Below are 18,980 nucleotides of genomic sequence, written 5' to 3'. Positions count from 1 at the left end.
TATTTAAAATAGGACTTCAATCTACTTTCCTTCTCTTTTCACAATTGTCAGCAAAAGATCGTTTCCTATTCCACTTCAATGCAGGTCTTCAAGTCTCTAGTTCGTACCTTTACCTAACCTACCTCAAACTTAATAATTACCATTACTTTATATTATTCTATAATCCATGTAACTATGAATTATTATTATATGTATCCATTTCCCCAGGTGTTCGTGATCATGCCACCCGTGGAAGATGACGTGCAGACTACCCAAGCTTCAGAGGCCACCGCCTTTTCACCACCAAATTTCTATAACTCGCCAATGGACGGCAACGGCGACGACGCCGAATATAAAAATAATTCCAATGGCCAAATCGCTGAATCAAATTTACCAAATGAACGATATCTGAAGAAGATGCATCAATATCAAGGCTAGGTCAAGAACCAGAAACTTCGGTTGATGAATCCTCTGAGAGCAGATTGCCCAAAGTAGAAACTGGATGTGAAGCTATGAGTTTAGGTGTTTCCGGATCTAATCAAGAATTATCTCAAGTTGCGAATAGAAATCCAGATGAAACTCCTTCAACTTCAAATATTCCAGAAGCTGGAAGTTATCCAGAAACCTCTCAACCTTGTAATACCTCATTAAGCACCAGTACTCCTCCATTAAGTTCCTCATATGGAACAACCACAGAACCTTTGATCCACCATCCCTCACCGTTTGATCATTCCTCAGAATCAGACAATTCTCATACGACTTCTTCCTCTTCATCTTCTTCGGATTCTGATGAATCAGAATCTGATATGTTTGGACCACCACGAAACCATTCTGTAACATCACCACCTCCCAGGAGTAAGACGAGAGTACCAATGATTTCTGCCAGGTTGAGGCTCAAGGAAGAGAGGCGAAGAGTTATCAGGCTTTGTGGAGAGAAATTGGAGAGGATAAGGGATCCTGATTCTGATTTGAGGCGGAGCGTGTGCATTAATAACACCTATTATAGGTTACAGGTACATATACCAGTTCTATCATTTCTTCTAATTATTATCAATCAGAATTTTAAATTTCAAACGTGTTAATGTTCTGGACAAACTGAAGCTGTTTTATTCAGAAACTTATATATTGATTGAAATTTTTATAAAATTAATATAGTCAACCAATTAGCTGCCAACCAATAACAAAATCTTCAACTATAGAACAATTACCGAATAAACCCACTAATTGAAATAATAAACATGATGAATTATATTTTCAATTCTATGAACAAAATATAGTAATTTTTTTTTAATACAATATAATAATGTTTAATTTTTAAATATATAAGCATAATTAATGATGAAATTTATTATTTCCAGGCTGAGGTCCGAAGGGAGAAACAAGGCAAGCATGAACAACAGTTACGTCAATTCCAGCAACTGGATCAACCGAGAAGTATAACACCACTACCTTCAATTGATTCAATGCTCAATTCAAATCATCATGAAAATGATCTAGAAAAAATTGACAGAGAATTATCTGCCATCTCTGATAGCTTTGACAGCAATTTGGAAAGAGAAAAGATTTCCATAAGACCGAGTGAAGATGTTTTAAGGTCTTACGGATATAACAATGGTTTAGATATGAAATATAATAATACAATGGATAGTATGAATTATAATCTTACGAATCCTGCATCAAATAGTTTGATGAATGAAGGTCAATTGAATATGGAGTACAACAAATTAAGTCAAACAACATCTATCGATATGAGTTACAACTCTGGAACTTACAATGAACCTGAGAAAGTATCAAACAGCAACTATGATTTGACTTATGAAAATATTAAAAATGTTGGTTTTGATATAGTGAAAGAAGATGCTGAGAAAGTTGCAAGTTCTGATTTTAATTTAACTTATGATAATATGAAAGAATCAAGATTTGATGAATCAAATCAAATAAATGTTTATGGTAGTCCAAAACAAATTACCTATAGTGACATTAATACACCAAATGGCATGTACAGTGAAAAAGATTTAGGCATGTATCAAAAATACAGTGATGATTATGCCTTGGCAGAAAACAAGAACATTAATTGTTCTAACAATATTTACCAAAACAACACAAGTTATGAGATGGAAAAACAACCTTTCAAAGAAGATAGTGGAAGCTATTTGGTTGAAGTAACAAATCAGCAAAATATAGATACATCCAATTCAAGTCCAAACAAAACTGTTGACTATAAAGATATTTATAGTATAGAAAACCAGCAAAAGAATTGTGTTGAAGAAACTGAAATCGATGTATGTGGAACACCATATGAATTTGATCAAAAGATTGATCTAAGGCAAAACGACAACAATCTATTTAGAGAAACCGATGACAAGGTTAATATAGAATATAAATCACCACATAAAGTTGAATTATCACAAACAGATGGAAGTGCTGGAGCTAAAGAAGTTGATATGCAGTTATTTGAAAATAAAGAAGTTGTTCAACACGATGGCTTGAGGAAGCGGACACACGAAGAAGTTGATGACAAATTGGTGCAGGTAAATTGAAATTATCTATACTTAAAGACTTTAAGCTGTATACATAGTTAAAAAGACATTAATTAAATGAGGGCAAAAAGGCATGAAGCATTTATTAGGAATATAAATTGAAATAATTGAACAGATAAATTGTGAAAAGTATTGAAATTAAAAAATGAATCGTTTTTATATAAATGATAGATGTCTCAAATATTTAATTAATAATAATTATACAGATATAATGATATATAAAACTTCACTCAGACTAGAGTTTTCAACCCTAACTTTTTTTAATGTATAAAAATATATGTTTGTTTTAATCATATATTTAATACATTAATGCCTATGAAATATTTTATAGTTATTAACCCTATTTATGCAAGTAAGAAGGGAATTATTAAAATTATTTTCATAGATTAAAACAAGCTATCGTCAAGGTAGAATCTATAATCTGCAGAGACAAGTACTATTCGAATAACCTAACCTGACTGACAAATTGTTTTTTGAATACATATTTAGAAATATATGTTTGTTTTAGTCACATATTTAATATATTGATGCCTATGATATATTTTATATTTACCAACCACGAATGAAATCCTTAAAATTATTCTCAAAGATTCAAAAAAGCTATCGTGGGGGTAGAATCTATGATCTGCAGAGACAATTACTATTCGAATAACCTAACCTGACTGACAAGAAATTGTTTTTTGAATACATATATAGAAATATATGTTTGCATTATGTTTGTTTTAGTCACATATTTAAAATATTGTTGCCTATGAAATATTTTATATTTATCGACCACAAGTATATAAGTAAGAAAAGAATCTTTAAAATTATTTACAAAGATTAAAAAAAGCTATCGTGGAGGTAAAATCTATAGTCTGCGAAGACAAGTACTATTTGAATAACCTAACCTGACTGACAAGAAATTGTTTCTTGATACATATATAGAAATATATGTTTGCATGCATTATGTTTGTTTTAGTCACATATAATACATTGATGCCTATGAAATATCTTATATTTATCAACCACCTTTATTTTAGTAAGAAAGGAATCTTTAAAGTTATTTTAAACATTAAAAAGGCTATCATGGAGGTAGAATGTATGATCATCGGAGACAATTACTATTCGAATAACCTAACCTGACTGATAAGAAATTGTTTTTTGAATATGTATATAGAAATATATGTTTGTATTATGTTTGTTTTAGTCATATATTATAATAAGAAAGACATTTTAATAAGAAAGTAATCTTTAAAAGTATTTTCAAAAATTAAAAAAGCTATGGTGGAGGTAGAATATACAATCTGTATTCGAATAACCTAACCTGACTGACACATGGTTTTTAAATCGAGGGGCTCGACAAACGTTCACTTGTCAATAACTTAATAGAACATGATTAATCGTTTAGTGATCACTCTTACTAATCAAATATGTTCAAGTAATTTGATCGACAATAAATATTTGTTTTCTTTTTTGCAGGAGGTCTTATCACATTTATACTCCCAGCAGCCAGCTACTAAACCCGTAACCGCCATAGAAGACATCGAGCCCGAAATTAAAAAATTCAAGCTCGATGAATGCAATTTGGAATCGAACATAATTCAAACGTCTAATGAAAATGCATTTGATGTACAAAACACTTTAAAAAGAAAACATCTAACAAATGCTGATGCATCGGACAAACGATTGAAAGTAGATAACCAATTGCACAATGTCATGTCAAATTTTGATTACTTGAACAAAACCGCCGAAAAACATGCGTTCACAAATAATTTAGAAAACGGTAAAACCGATTGCGAAATCAAAATGGAGGATATAAAATCTTGTATGAACACAAAATGTGACAATGACATTGAGAAAAACACAAATAGTTTGCAAGAACAAAATGAAAATGGCACTAACCTGAAATCCGATTTTGAAATTATTCTGGATGCTTTACGGCTCGGTAGTCCCGGGACTTCTGCACATCAAGGGGGTTCAAACGACGAGAATCCCACACAAGACACTCAAGAACAAACCACAAATAACAATAAAAGAAATAATAAATGTTTAGATAGTTGCGGCCAAGCCGCCATTTTGGCGGATATCAGTGGTTCCAGTTTTCATGGTTTGATAACCTCCTTGGAAACTTGATGGAGATTCTATATATATGATAACTGTTAAAAAATAGTTTTTATCACAAACTTTAAAACACTTTAACGTCTTTTAAACTTTAAATTTAAACACTTAAAACGCCTTTAAGTCTTTTCGTCTTTAACAACACAATTAAAATGACCGGTGATACGCAACGAGATTTTTGCACTGTCAGAATTAGCTTCATTCTGCTAATATCCGCGTGATTAGCGCCACCAGCGGGAAAATTTTGAACTGTTATTGTAAATTAATATTTTTAAGAATCGATATTTTTTCGATTCGATATAAGCCGCATAAATATTCGAAATTTTGCTAAAAATTGCGCTATTATTGTTAAATATTTACATTTGGTGATTTAATATTGCAGAAAGAAAAAAAAAATAGAAAAGTATTACAATACCATTTTCTTAAATTTTTATCTCAATCTTTATACTGCGGTTCAAAACTTAATCCTGCAAAAAGATTTAATTTAAAGCCATTTTATTAATTTTATTGTTTGATGCATAGTTTAGTAGTTTAGTTTATTTTATTTCTAGTTATTATTAAATTATAGAAAAAGGCCCGCACAACACAATTACGTTTACAATTTTATTTAATTTCAAAGGCCAATAATCATTATCAGAGATTACAAAATAATTTTATTGCTTGTTGCAAATTGATATTATTTCTTCTAAAAAATCATACTCAATATAAAATTTTGGTTGAATTTACATGTCGTGGATATGATAAAAATGCAAATTCAGGAAAAAGCTAGTATTAAAAGTTGCTCAATTTTAAATATGTATAATATACTTACCAATAGCAAAAGTCCTGATTTTTTATAAATTTATAGATAGAATAATTTTTTTAAATCGTTCACAATTTATAAATGATTGTATGAAAAACAATCTTGGGATACAAATATTATCAAGTTCAATCAATTCATATAATTCAGAATTGTATATATATATTTAAAGCATTTTGATCGTGATAGCTTAATGTAATTACCTATATTTAGTTTAGTATAAAAATTGAGCAATTTATTCTAAACTTCCTTTTCACAATGACTTGTATTGATAAATTAGATATGTACAAGTATTTTCAATATGAAGAAATAATTTACTACAACAATTTGCATGAAATATCCAATACAGTATTTCAATTACAAAATGAACAATGTGATATATATTTTCCTAAATATTTTGTTAAATTTATTTAGTTAATCTACTAATGTCAATTTTACATCTACTTCTGTCAATTTCATAGATTTAATACGTAAAAAGAAAACATACGTATTGAAACAATTACTGCGGTATCTATTTGTTTTCAAATTTTTTAAGTTTTATTTATTTATTATTAAACCCCAGTTGTCTCTTAGTGAAAGATAAATATTATACAAATCAAATTTATGAATAAATGTACATGATTATAAATTGATGTATGGATATACATTTTTTTATATTGTACATATTTTTGTATTTGTTTGATGATAGAAAAATTAATTATCTGTGATATATTACAAAAGCGAACTATAGTTATGAGGTTTCCTGTAATAATATATGTAAATCTGCATTCATATGTATATATGTATTCATATATGTATATATGATGTGTTCATATATGTATATATATATCAGCGTATGTGCAATTTTTTTTAACAAAGTGTTTGTCATTTGTACAGAGGGTATAAGGGAACATTTCTGTATATTACTATAGGTAATAAACACCTATATATTCACATACTTATAAATAAAGTGTACATATAAAATTTTGCTTATATATGTATATTTTATTGTTGTAAAAAATCAATTACTATATTTAAGAGTTCTATAAATACTTATTAGATTTCAGAATGTTATAATAAATATGTACTTTTTAATCGAACATAATATTATATAAAATTAAAAGTTGTATATAATATATTAGGACCAAATGCATAAATCTATGTATAAATGTTTAAATTTTATAATTAAAATTAAATAACAATTGGTACATATATATCTATATCTATATGTATAGGATAACTTTTGTTGAAAATTTAAAACACTTTTTTATTTAATGTTTTGATGAAGAAAACGAACAAACCGTTACCAATAGTCATGTAACTTAGATGAATATTAAAATGTTATTTTTAATTATATTCAAATTAATTATTTATGTATATACAATCATATGTATGCATGTGTGTTAAATATATATATATATATATATATATATATATATATATATATAGTGAAGTCTGATATAAAGATTCTGTTAAGTAAAGTTAAGCTCAAGTTAGTTTCAAAGGGTTCTACAATTACCTAATTGAAAAAATGTAACCGTACGAGAATTTTTTATATCGAGACTTTACTATATATGTATATATTTATAAATATATATATATATATATATATATATATATCTACACACTAGTGCTATACATATTTAGGCAAATATTATTAAATATTTTACATAATAATATAGCACATACGAGTATGTATATACATTTGTGTACATATTATATAATTTATTGAAATATAAAACACATTTTTAAATAGACTTTTTCATTTATTTATTAACATAAAAGAATGAAATTACAGAATGAAGCATGAAAATTAAATGTGAATATTGATTGAGATCTATATGTTGAACACCAATTTCTTTTTTATTGATCAATTTGTAATGTGGTGTCAATTTTCTTTTCGTCAATTCCAGTTTTTTGCATTACATTTAAGATTTATATTATCTATTTACGACTATTTCTAAATTTTTATACCTAACGCTTGTTATCTCCAGAGCATGAACGTTCTAATTCTGGTTCCTGCCGAAGTGTTGACCACAGGGTGCTATTCGGTGAATTGGGTTTGTTGAAACAGCAGAAGTGAAGATGAGACTTTGGTTGAGAATCTTCTTAGATCTAATTTTTCGCCACTAATTCGTATTTTGCAATTTGTTCTGTAGACTAAATTTGGCACCGAGGTAATGGAGATGACCACAAACTTTCTTGATGCCTATGAGAATCTAATCATTAGATTCTCATAGGATTAGATTAGATTCTAATGAATCCAGATTCTAATAGATCCAGATTCAAACCTAGATATATTTGTCATCACCATGACCAGAGAGAAACTAAAACAAAAGTGTAAGAATTATTAATTATTTGTTAGATTTAAGAATGAAATAATATATGAGTATGATGTATGTTCAGCATGTATGCACGATCTCTCTTGTTATAAATAGATACGCTGGACCGATTGTGATGGTTCAGATGATCCTTCTATTCGTATTCAAGCTGCACAGTATGCATTGGTATAATTATAAAGCATTTCAAAGTGTTAGAGAAAAAAGTAGGAGTAAAGTTGGAGTAGAAATGGAGGTCATTATTCATGATTATATTTATTATTTTGAATATTTTAAATTAGTAATTGGTGTGGACTCTTAGTTAGGCTTTATTAGGGTCAGCACGATTTACAAAAAAATTGCTTACTTACATTTAGAAGCAAACACAAGTCTTCAATATTGTTTTTAGTAAAAGTTGGTAGTATTTTTCAAAATTTTAAGATTTCAATACAGAAAGAAATATCATTTAGGCGCAAATAAAGTCAAAGAATATAAAATATGCAATTGTGAATATCATGTTAGATATTGATTGTGAATATAATGTTTTGTGATTATGAGTATCAGCTTTTGTATTTTCTCATTGAAATAAATCAAATAATAAGCCCACCTCCATTCGACCGATAATGAATAAGCAATTTTGAATCAATTTTAAATTATCAGTTAAAATTATATGTATAAGTATATGTAGGTATAGGTGTTTTTCCTACAATTTTTAGTTATTAATATATATTTATGTTTGTTTCTTCGATATATTCACTGACGATGGCATAAAATTGTATAAAGAAATGTCGTAACGTCTAGAAAAATAAAGATGCTCTACAAATTGTTCCTTCTTCTCTGCTTGTTGATATACCATGCAATCCAATTCTCATTATTCCAAAAATTTAATATTTTTTTATATATAAGCCACTATATAGACCCCTATACATAGCTGGGCATTAACTCGTTAATCCGTTAATCGTTAATTAACGAAGTTAACATTTTGATTAACGGATTAACTTTTAAGTTAACTTTTAAAAATGTTAACGGACACGTTAACTTCCGTTAAAATACCAGAAGTCCGTTAATCGTTAATCCAATGCCTACTATTTACCGCACGGCACCGCAAGATTTGGACCACTCCTGAATGATAAACAGTGCCAACTTGCCGCGGCATTTCACCCAAAGTTCCGGTTGATAAGGCTGGAAACGTATGACAGCAGTAGAGTGGATGCAGTAAGAAAAGAAGATGCCTTACGACAAGAAGCAGCGGAAAATTCGAAGGACAGTTTAAGTGGCGGAGGGAGCAATGCCAATAACAACGATGATGACGAGGAAAAAACGTTTTTAATTCTGTCTTCTCTTTAAAGAATAAAGCGCAAAGTCTGCTGCATTCCTCGGGGAACAGATATTCACAAATCTATTTATTAAATACAATACTGCTATACCCTCAAACGCTGCAGTTGAACGTTTATTTTCCACGGGTAAAGACATTTTGACACCAAAACAAGCCTCGCTTTCAGACGAGAACTCGAACATGTTAATGTTCATGAAGGGGAATATGCACCTTATGCCCGACGCTTAACCCGTCGCGCGTTTCCTATTTTTCGCAAAAAAAACTCTTTTTCCCTTTATTTAGAAAATTAGTTGGTATTTAGCCTTGAGGCAAGTTACATGAACTTCCCAATATGTGTAAATAATCGACTTAAAAAACAAATTAATTTATGATTGATTAGAAGTATTCCGAGAGCTTTTATCACGCATAATTGAAAACGAACGAACACGTTAACTCGAAGTATTTTCTAAAAGCAAATTTTCACTAATCAATAATTTTTATAATTAAAACCAGTTTTCGTAGGACGTTAATGGTTTAGTATGTTCATTAAGACCAAGTAGTCTATCGTTATACAAAGTAAATCATCTAATTTTAATTTTAACAAACGTCAACAAAACTACTCATTTTCTCAACTTTGATGATTTTTAAAATTAAACTACTTGTCGTAAGGCCGTAATATTTTAGTAAGTTCTATAAGACCATGATATACATCGCCAAAGAAAGTTTCATAACAATCGGCTTAAATTTTGTTTTCAACAGTTAATTACAAGGAAACGGCTCGGTACATTTTCACCTAAAACCAATCAGTATTATTCCCAACTAATATCTTTCGAACAGTTTTTTATTTTTTAAAATCGAGTCTGTAGAATGAGTTTAAATGTGGACAAAAAGTTAACACTCTTTTTTAAATTGCAAAGAAACGGCTCGGCAGATCGTCTCACAAAGCTGATAAACTATAGTGCTCATTGAGATACATCGAATGGCTTTTAAAATTCTGAAAACGGTTCAGGCATTTTTGAGCAAATGTCGATGAAAGGTCTAATTTTGACAAATGCCAAAAAACGATACCAATTTTTGCAAACTTTGACAAATATTTAAAGCTAAACGAGTTGTCGTAGGGCGGTAATATTTTAGTATGATCTAGAAGACTATGATATCTACCGTCAAAAAAAAATCATAAAAATTGTCGGATTTTTTTTTAACTTTATTACAAGAAAACGGCCCGGCCGATCGTTACCAAAAACTAATCAGCACGATTCCGAACCAATATCTTTCGAACGGTTTTTGAATTTTCAGAATCGATTCAGAATTGCGGGCTAAAACGTGGACGAAAATTTTGTCACTTTTCTGCTATTTACAAGGAAACGGCTCGGCAGATCGTCGCACGAATCCGACAAACGATAATCCTCATCGAGATACATCGATTGGCTTTTAATTTTTGAAATCGGTCGAACCGTTTTTGAGAGAACGTCAATTTACGGCAAAAAATCTGTTCACACGCACACACACATACTTTTTCCAAATTTGGTCTTATTCGATTCAGAATGGCTTGAAACGTCGAGAAAACATAAAATTAGCAAATCGGATTTTTTGATGAAAACATAAATTTCTCCTTCGGGAAGTTAAAAATTCTTGTAAAAACAATATGCAATCATAAAAACGGAAAGTTGACCAATAGCGTCATTATCACGGTGTGTGCATAAAGCGCGTCGCGCTATTTTTCTTATACACACGGGGTTAAATTACACATTTGAATTATACAAGTATTTTGTTTTTTCCAGAACCTAAACCAATAAGTTTTTTAAGTTTACTAACGCAATGATATAAAAATGTAATTTTACACATATTAACGGATTAACGATTAACGTTAACTTGCGTTAATTCTTCCGAAATGTAACGATTTAACGTTTAACGAAGCTAACTTTTTTTGTAGCGGATTAACGATTAACGAAGTTAACTATTTGATTAACGGTGCCCAGCTATGCCCCTATATATAGCTATTATTTTAGAATATTTGTTAAGAACATAAACGTTATTATTATTTACAGTATATATACTACTATACAAATTATAATTTGAATCGTTAAATCTTAATAACAGTTAATTGTGAGAAAAACATTCTAAAACAATGATCTTATCAAAAATGAATCAGCGCAATTTCCAACTGATATATTTCAAACAATATTCGAATTTTCCAAATCGGTTCAGGATTTTTGGCGAAAAGTTGAAGAAAAATTTTGAACTTATCTGTTGAATATAAAAAAACGACTACACTGATCGTCGCGCATAATTGATTTTAAATCTTTGGTATTGATGCAGCTGTTTTTTAGCAAGCGCCGAGTAAAGGTAAGTGAATTTTAGGCTCACATAAAACCATACTTTGTCCAAATTTGCCAACGATTCAGAATGACTTAAAACGCATGTAGTAATTTTTACACCTGTCCTGAAATTGTCAATAAGTAAAACTGTAGGATTACAAAAAATACCTTAAAAAGACAAAATCTTCAGACCATTGTCAGATTTTTGAACATTTGAATATTTGATGTAAGTTGAATTTCTTTTTAATCTTGTCCTGATAGTGATGTGGCGCAGTTTTCTGGCAAGCGAGTTGATTTGGGTGATCCTCGAGGCGGCTCTTGTAATTATCTGAATGAGTTCGTATTTCAACGTTTATTGTGTTCGTGTCGGTGTCTTCATGTATTAACTAAAGCAGAGAAAACATAAAATTATGAAATTGGACTTCAGATGAGAACATAAACATATCTTCTTGAAAATTAAACTAAAATTTAATAAGAAATTTAATTTAAAAAATAGAATTGGGTTGCTAACTTTTACTTGTTTTTGAAATATTGTTGAAGGACCTTTCTGCCCGCGGACCTTTAATCCCCACTTTACCCTATATTTAACATGTGAGAGTTCACCTTCGATATGCAAAATATATATTTTATGTGAGATACTTCCATCTTAATATCTTCATAAACGCCGAAAGAATAATGATCGAGAGATATTTTTTACGTGTTGCAGGTTCTTTACCTATATATGAACATACACACACTCATCTGTATATGTATACATCATTACCTCAGAACTCATTTAAATGTGTGCGTTCTTATAAATGTTAAGTCAATTCAAGAACTAGTTTAGTGCGAAAGAAACGATACAGGTGAACAGATTATATAATATATATATATATATATATATATATATATATATATCAGTAAATATTTATAATTAATCACTACTACTTTTATAACACATCCTAACTTTTCTAAATTAAAGTGACATACAAATCCCTAAATTTTTTAACAAACTAAAATATAAGTAATATCAAAATCAATTAATTTTATATAAATATTAATAAATAATAATAACAATTTATTAGTGTTAAGATTATTTTAAACTAAATATTTATTTAATAAAAATTCTATTATAACCAATTTCAACTTCTCTAAAACAAAGTGACTTACAAAAACGTTATATTATTTGTGTTTTCATTAGGCATTTAATAAATTTATTCGAAACTGAAAAATGACTACTACTAAAATCACTTAATTTTATAAAAATATTAATGAATAAAAATACAATTAGAATTAATTAGTGTTGAGATTATTTTAAACTAAATATTTATTTAATAAAAATTCTACTATAACCAATTTCAACTCCTCTGAAACAAAGTGACTTACAAAAACGTTGTACTATTTGTATTTTCATTAGGCATTCAACAAATTGATTCAAAAGTGAAAAAAGACTACTATTAATATCACTTAATTTTATAAAAATATTAATGAATAAAAATACAATTTAATAAAAATTCTACTATAACCAATTTCAACTTCTCTAAAACAAAGTGTTACAAAAACGTTATATTATTTGTATTTTTATTATGCATTCAACAAATTTATTCAAAACTGAAAAAAAGACTACTATCAATTTAATTAAATTTTTTACAAATATCAATAAATAATAGTAAGAAAAACTGTGTGTTAATATTATTTTAAAATAATATTTATGTTATAAAAAACTGTAATTATAATGAACTTTAAAATAGAGTGTCAAACCAAAACTTTAATCTTTCCCAAACAAAATAACTTTATAATTAACTTTATATAAAAAATAATAAGTATTTATCTGTGTTAATATTATTTTAAACTATTATTTTTATTTATATTATAGAAAACCTATTATAATAAATTTCAAGCTTTTCAAAACAAAGTGAAATACAAAACCGTTTTTTTTTTGATATTTTATTTTGTTAGTTGTATCACTTATTTTTTATATGAATATTAATAATTAATGATAAAAATAAATCTGTTCTAATATTATTTAAAAATAATATTCATGTTATGAAAATTCTATTACTGACTTGTTATTAACTATTAAATAAATTTCTAAATCAAAGTGATAGGCGAGACTCCTATCAACTATTAATATATAATAATTTTTCTTTCAACAAATTTTTTCAAAACTAATTAATGACTAATAGCAATATAATATAACTGTGTATACATTTTAATAAGTATCATTCTGTGTTAAGATTATTTTAAAATAATATATATATATCATAAATATCGATTACAATATATTTTAATTCCTCAAAAACAAAGTGCCATATAAATATCTATATTTTATTAAATTATATTTTTTCATTTGATATTTAACAAATTTATTTAAAACTTAAGAATAACTACTATCAATCACTTAATTTTGTTATGAATATTAATAAAGAATAATAAGAATTAATTTGTATCTGTATTATTATCTCTAAAATAAAGTGAACATCCAAAATTCAACTTATATTATTAATTTAGTATCATTTAATATTTTTTATAAAAATATTAATAAGCATTAGTGTGTTTTAAGATTATTTTAAAATAATATATACATTATAAAAAAAATATCATAAATTCTTTCAACTTCTTTAAAACAAAGTGCCATACCAAACGCTTATTTTATTATAATAAATTTATTCGTTAGATATTTAAAAAATGTATTCAAAAATAGAGCAACTAATATCAGTCTCTTCTAATTTTATATAAATATTAATAAAAGTTAATATGAATGAATTCATGATCTATGATTATTTAAAAATAATATTCACATTCTAAAAAACCTATTAAAAATGATTTGCTCCTAATTTAATTTAATTTTTTGTTTATTATTTAACAATAATTGTTAAGTAATAAACAAAGTGACATATAATATTTTATTATATCAGTATCAAATAATTTTATATAAACGTTAATAAATGGTAATAAAAAGGAATCTATATTTTAAGTATTTTAAATAATATTATAATTATGTTATTTAATAATATATTTGTGGAAAATAGCAAAAGTAAGAAGTACATAATTCATTCAGGTCACACTTTGAATGTTAAGATTTAAAAAAAAATTGAACTAATTAATTAATCTTAATAATATATTTAGTTGATCAATGCAATATTTTATATTATTAGTCAGCAAGTAAATTTAGGATACCTGAATTAACTGACTATTCTTTAATAAAGTGTATTAATTTTATAGGCTCATAAACAATTATTATTACTGTTATGAACTGTATGGTTTAAAAAAGTGTTGTAAAATTTAAAGGAATAATATATTTATTATAAACACAGTGAAATTTGCGGATTTATATAGTGTTTTTACTTAATTGGAAAAACTTTTAGGGTAAGTTCTAGAATATAATCGTGCTGAATATATCGTGTTTTTCCATCAGTATAGTGCGGACGCAATATTATTTTTAGTTAGTCGATAAAATGGACTTAATCGAGGTTTTATTCGCGTGTTTTGTAATTATATGTATTTAGGAACTAAATTGATTTTATTACAATGGAGTGTATTATTTTATTAAAAAAATAATCAATTCTTAACTTTAGTTAATTACAATTACCTCATTGTTGAATCTAAATTTATTAAAATGTTTAAATAAGTTTCAAAACATAATCTCGAATAAAGTAAAAATAATTAGTAAAAAAGCAATATGACAGCTATATAGATAGTGTTAAAAAGCAAATTTATAAGATTCGTTCGAATCATTTGAAACTTCAAAAAATAATATAGAGGCGGGGCACAAAGGTCCAATTGGACTATTAGCAATTACACTGTGAGAACCAAACAAATACATCAAAACAAATAACACATATCAAACAGACAACTATCATACTAAATTCAGTAAAATTCTCAGCTAATTTATCGTGTAGAACTATACTTTTATGCTGTTTTCCAAAAGTTTGTCACCTGGTCTCTTTACCCTATTGGCGAGGTAAAATGGGACACTCAGCGATTAAACTGATCTATTGTTTTATTGTTAATTTTAAATGGATTTTACGAAATATTAGCTACATTATTCAACCAATGCAAAATATAAATCTCAGACACATTTTTGACAAAGATAACATTGTATATTTTGATCTGGTATTTTGTCAGAAATATTTATCAGCATAGTTGAACTATTAATTTAATTTATTTCTTATAAAATTGTTTTGTTTCAACTGAATTTACATTTTCATTTACTATTTATTATTGTTTACACTTTTGCAAAGGTAAAGATTCATTTCGTCCTTTTTACCCCAACCACTAATATGGATATAAAAACACCTATTGAATCATGGTTGAATCTAACCTAAAATAACAATTCACCTTGAAAAAAAAGTCTCGTATATACTACTAAACTACTAAACAACAGTGCTCAAAACCAGAAAAACTAACAAAAAAAATATTTTTGTTATAGATTTTCAAACATTGCGGTTTATCTCCTGATGTTGCTTTATACAAGATGCTTATTTTATCCCATTACTTTCAAATATTGTTGTTAAAAAATTCCTAACTTTACTTGTTTTGAGATATTGCTGGTGGACCCTTGAACCCCGCTCTACTTTATATTATAAATAGGTTACTTTATATTAATTTTGGTATTTATAGTCAATTTAGTAGTTGTTATAATAAAATAGAAATAATAATAATTCAAACTGTTGCAGTATGATTTGAGAGACTCAGCAGAATTTCGGAAAAATCAATATTGCAACCATTTCCTCATTGCGGTAATTATTTCTAAGAAAATTATTACCTCTTTGAATGCGATTTATCATACAAAAAATTGATCAATAAAAAGACAAGTAATAAAAAAACTAAGGCTTCATTCAAATTATTCCAATACGAATCTTCAAAAGATATTTTTCGATTTCATATATGATTAATATTGGAAAACAAAGTAGTATCCAATATGAATCAGTCTAATTTTATATATACAAATACACATATAAGCTTTTTAGGTGAGTTTTTGTTCATTATACGTTTGCATAGATAACATATTAATAATATTTAATAATTCCAAGTATTTTATTTTTATTTTTGATTTAATTATAATAAAATCGTTAAAGCTCGAACGTCAAAAATATTTGCGTCATATCGTAGTTAACTAGAATCTTGGAATTGTCAAAGATCAGCGGTCACGAATAAGTTTTTATAATAATATTGTCATATATACAAACATTTTTAATTGTAAATAACAGGTTTTTCACAAAAAAGCTTGTATTTTTTTACAAATACTATATTTTTCTGCTATCAACTTGCTCTTTTAGTAAAAAAAAATTACAAGATCAATGCCATTTCTACCTAGTTTTAGAACAATTTGTTTTGTATTATATATTATATATGCAATAGTATTTCAAATGGTAAATGATTTCAAAAATAACAAAATTGTTTTTGTTCGGGCATCTACCCAATTATTAAAAATAAAAAAATAAGTTTTGATTTATTTAAATTTCATTTTAGGGTAGGACAGGGCACAAAGGTCCAATTTGACTTTGAGAAATTACATTATAAAAACCCAAGCAATTATATCACAACTTCTAACACATGTCAAACAAACAATTTTCTGACTATGTTCAGTAAAACTCCTAACTAATTTATCATTGTGGAAATGTGTTTCCTTTGCCGTTTTTCAAAAATTTGTCACCTGGTCATTTTTACCCCATGGGCGGAGTAAAATGGGACGGCCAGAGGGCTAACAGAACTAAGGCCTTATTTTTAATTTCAAAGATACTTTACCAAATAATAGCTAAAATATTCAACCACTACAAAATATAAATTTCATGGATACCTTATTATACAGATAACACTGTATATAACCTTGATCTGGTATTATGTCAGAAATATTCATCAGCAGAATAACTTGGAATAACTATTAATTCAATTTATATCTTATATATATTTCAAACTTAATTTATTATTTTTTATTGTTTACATCCTTTTCTTCTATATAAATAATAGTTAAAACAAAATGCATATATAAAATCTATCAAAGCAAATTTAAAGAAATGATAATTTTTATATTAATAATGTTTATGGGGTAAATTTTTGTACGAAAAAGTTATCAAATTACTCATTTCACTATTTATTATTAAAAAGTCATTTGATTGATCTTCACATAAATCCCATGAAGACGATATTCAAATAAAATGCTCAATATGATTTTTTTTTACTAAAATCCGGTTAGAATTTTAGCTTTTATTAAGGTTATATTGAATCTAGTATAAAACTAACAAAATTTCTTATAAACTAAACAACAGTTTATTTATTTAGTTCGAAAAATATTTAGTTCCAAAAATATACCTGTTATAATCTATTACCGCTTTCATTGGATTAATTTTACAAAGTTTTATTTTAAAAAATAATCCTTGTCAGATTCTTCAATCAGCCAGATTTTATGGGATAACTTATTTCTATCTGATTAGATAAAATGTAAAGTAAAGATTTGCATGGCTAGATAGCCATACAAATTACCCATACCCATACAAATTACCCATACCCATACAAATTACCCATACCCATACAAATTACAATTTCAAAATTATGCCATTTCGTGACTCTTGAGAGCATATCCATGAATTTCGAAAACAAACATTATATTTAATTCACGAACGTTGTAATTATTTATAATCACTCTTGTTATATTAAATAGAAAACTTACATTATGAGAATCATGTTAGAAACAAATTGTTGGAGAAAACTAGCTGAAGATTTGTTCCAAAATAATAAATTTAATTTCCAAATTAAATAAAGCTTATCTTCATTTATTAATTCAAGTCTCATTATTAACTTCCAGAAGGTAAAGTTTATGTTTTTGTAAAAAAGTACAAAAATTTTCGCCCACGTTTCCACTAAAAATTTTAAATTTAGATATTCAAAAAGATTATTATATTTTAGACAATTAAAAATTTAAATATTTTAATATTTTTATAATTCAAATTCAAAGATAAAATTCATTTTTAAAAATTATATATATATAACGGTTGAGCGCACCGCCACGTGTGGACAGGGTCGTGAATTCGAACCGTCGGATCAGGATAACCTGTATCATGCAGTAGTGATATCAATTTCCAATTCAAAATATAGATCTTTGATATATTTCCAATTGAAAATATCCCATTTCTCGCACTGCGGTTTGAAATGGCAATGAGAAATCTCTCCCACCTTTTTATCCAGAATCTCGTGAAAGTTGCCCTAGGTCAGTCAATACCACCCACTATATATATATATATATATATATATATATATATAGTATAAATTTTTCAAATTATGGCTGCACTTTATGTATTAAAAATAAATTCATTTTTACTATTTTTTGTTGTAATAAATACTCAAAGAATTACAAATAAGAACGCGACCCTCGGACCTATTTATTTTCATGAACTTATAATTATTTATGTATATGATAGTTGGGCATAATAATTGAATTATTAAAAAAATATGGCATAATTTATGATAATATATGCACATAAACAAATATACACTTATCTATTTCTTGGAATGTTAAATATTTTTTTAAAATGCCGGTTTTTATTTCCTATAAAATTTTGAACCCATGAATAATAAATGTATAGCTATCATTTTCATCAGCGAAAAATAATTTGCAAACAACATTCGGTATTTATATATTAGAAAAGAAAA

General features: G+C 27.0%; 1 protein-coding gene across 1 annotated transcript; it reads left to right on the top strand.

The window, feature by feature from the left end:
* The first annotated feature begins 491 nt into the window (after positions 1-491).
* On the top strand, positions 492-4,821 carry LOC113383562 (uncharacterized protein PF11_0213-like). The gene is made up of 3 exons (XM_026621819.1): positions 492-992; positions 1,338-2,510; positions 3,981-4,821. The coding sequence occupies exons 1-3, from the start codon at positions 492-494 to the stop codon at positions 4,632-4,634; spliced, it is 2,328 nt and encodes a 775-aa protein (XP_026477604.1). The 3' UTR covers positions 4,635-4,821.
* Positions 4,822-18,980: the final 14,159 nt, after the last annotated feature.

Source organism: Ctenocephalides felis, unplaced genomic scaffold (assembly GCF_003426905.1).
Source record: "Ctenocephalides felis isolate EL2017-DRISC unplaced genomic scaffold, ASM342690v1 CF-g0.4_SCAFFOLD_03570, whole genome shotgun sequence".
NCBI classification, from domain to species: domain Eukaryota; kingdom Metazoa; phylum Arthropoda; class Insecta; order Siphonaptera; family Pulicidae; genus Ctenocephalides; species Ctenocephalides felis.
This window is presented reverse-complemented; position numbering and strand designations above follow the sequence as displayed.

Coding starts and splice junctions, on each gene's coding strand:
- LOC113383562 (XM_026621819.1), top strand. CDS start 492: ATGAGTTTAGGTGTTTCCGGATCTAATCAAGAATTATCTCAAGTTGCG. Junction 993..1,337: donor ACACCTATTATAGGTTACAG/GTACATATACCA, acceptor TATTATTTCCAG/GCTGAGGTCCGAAGGGAGAA. Junction 2,511..3,980: donor TTGATGACAAATTGGTGCAG/GTAAATTGAAAT, acceptor TCTTTTTTGCAG/GAGGTCTTATCACATTTATA.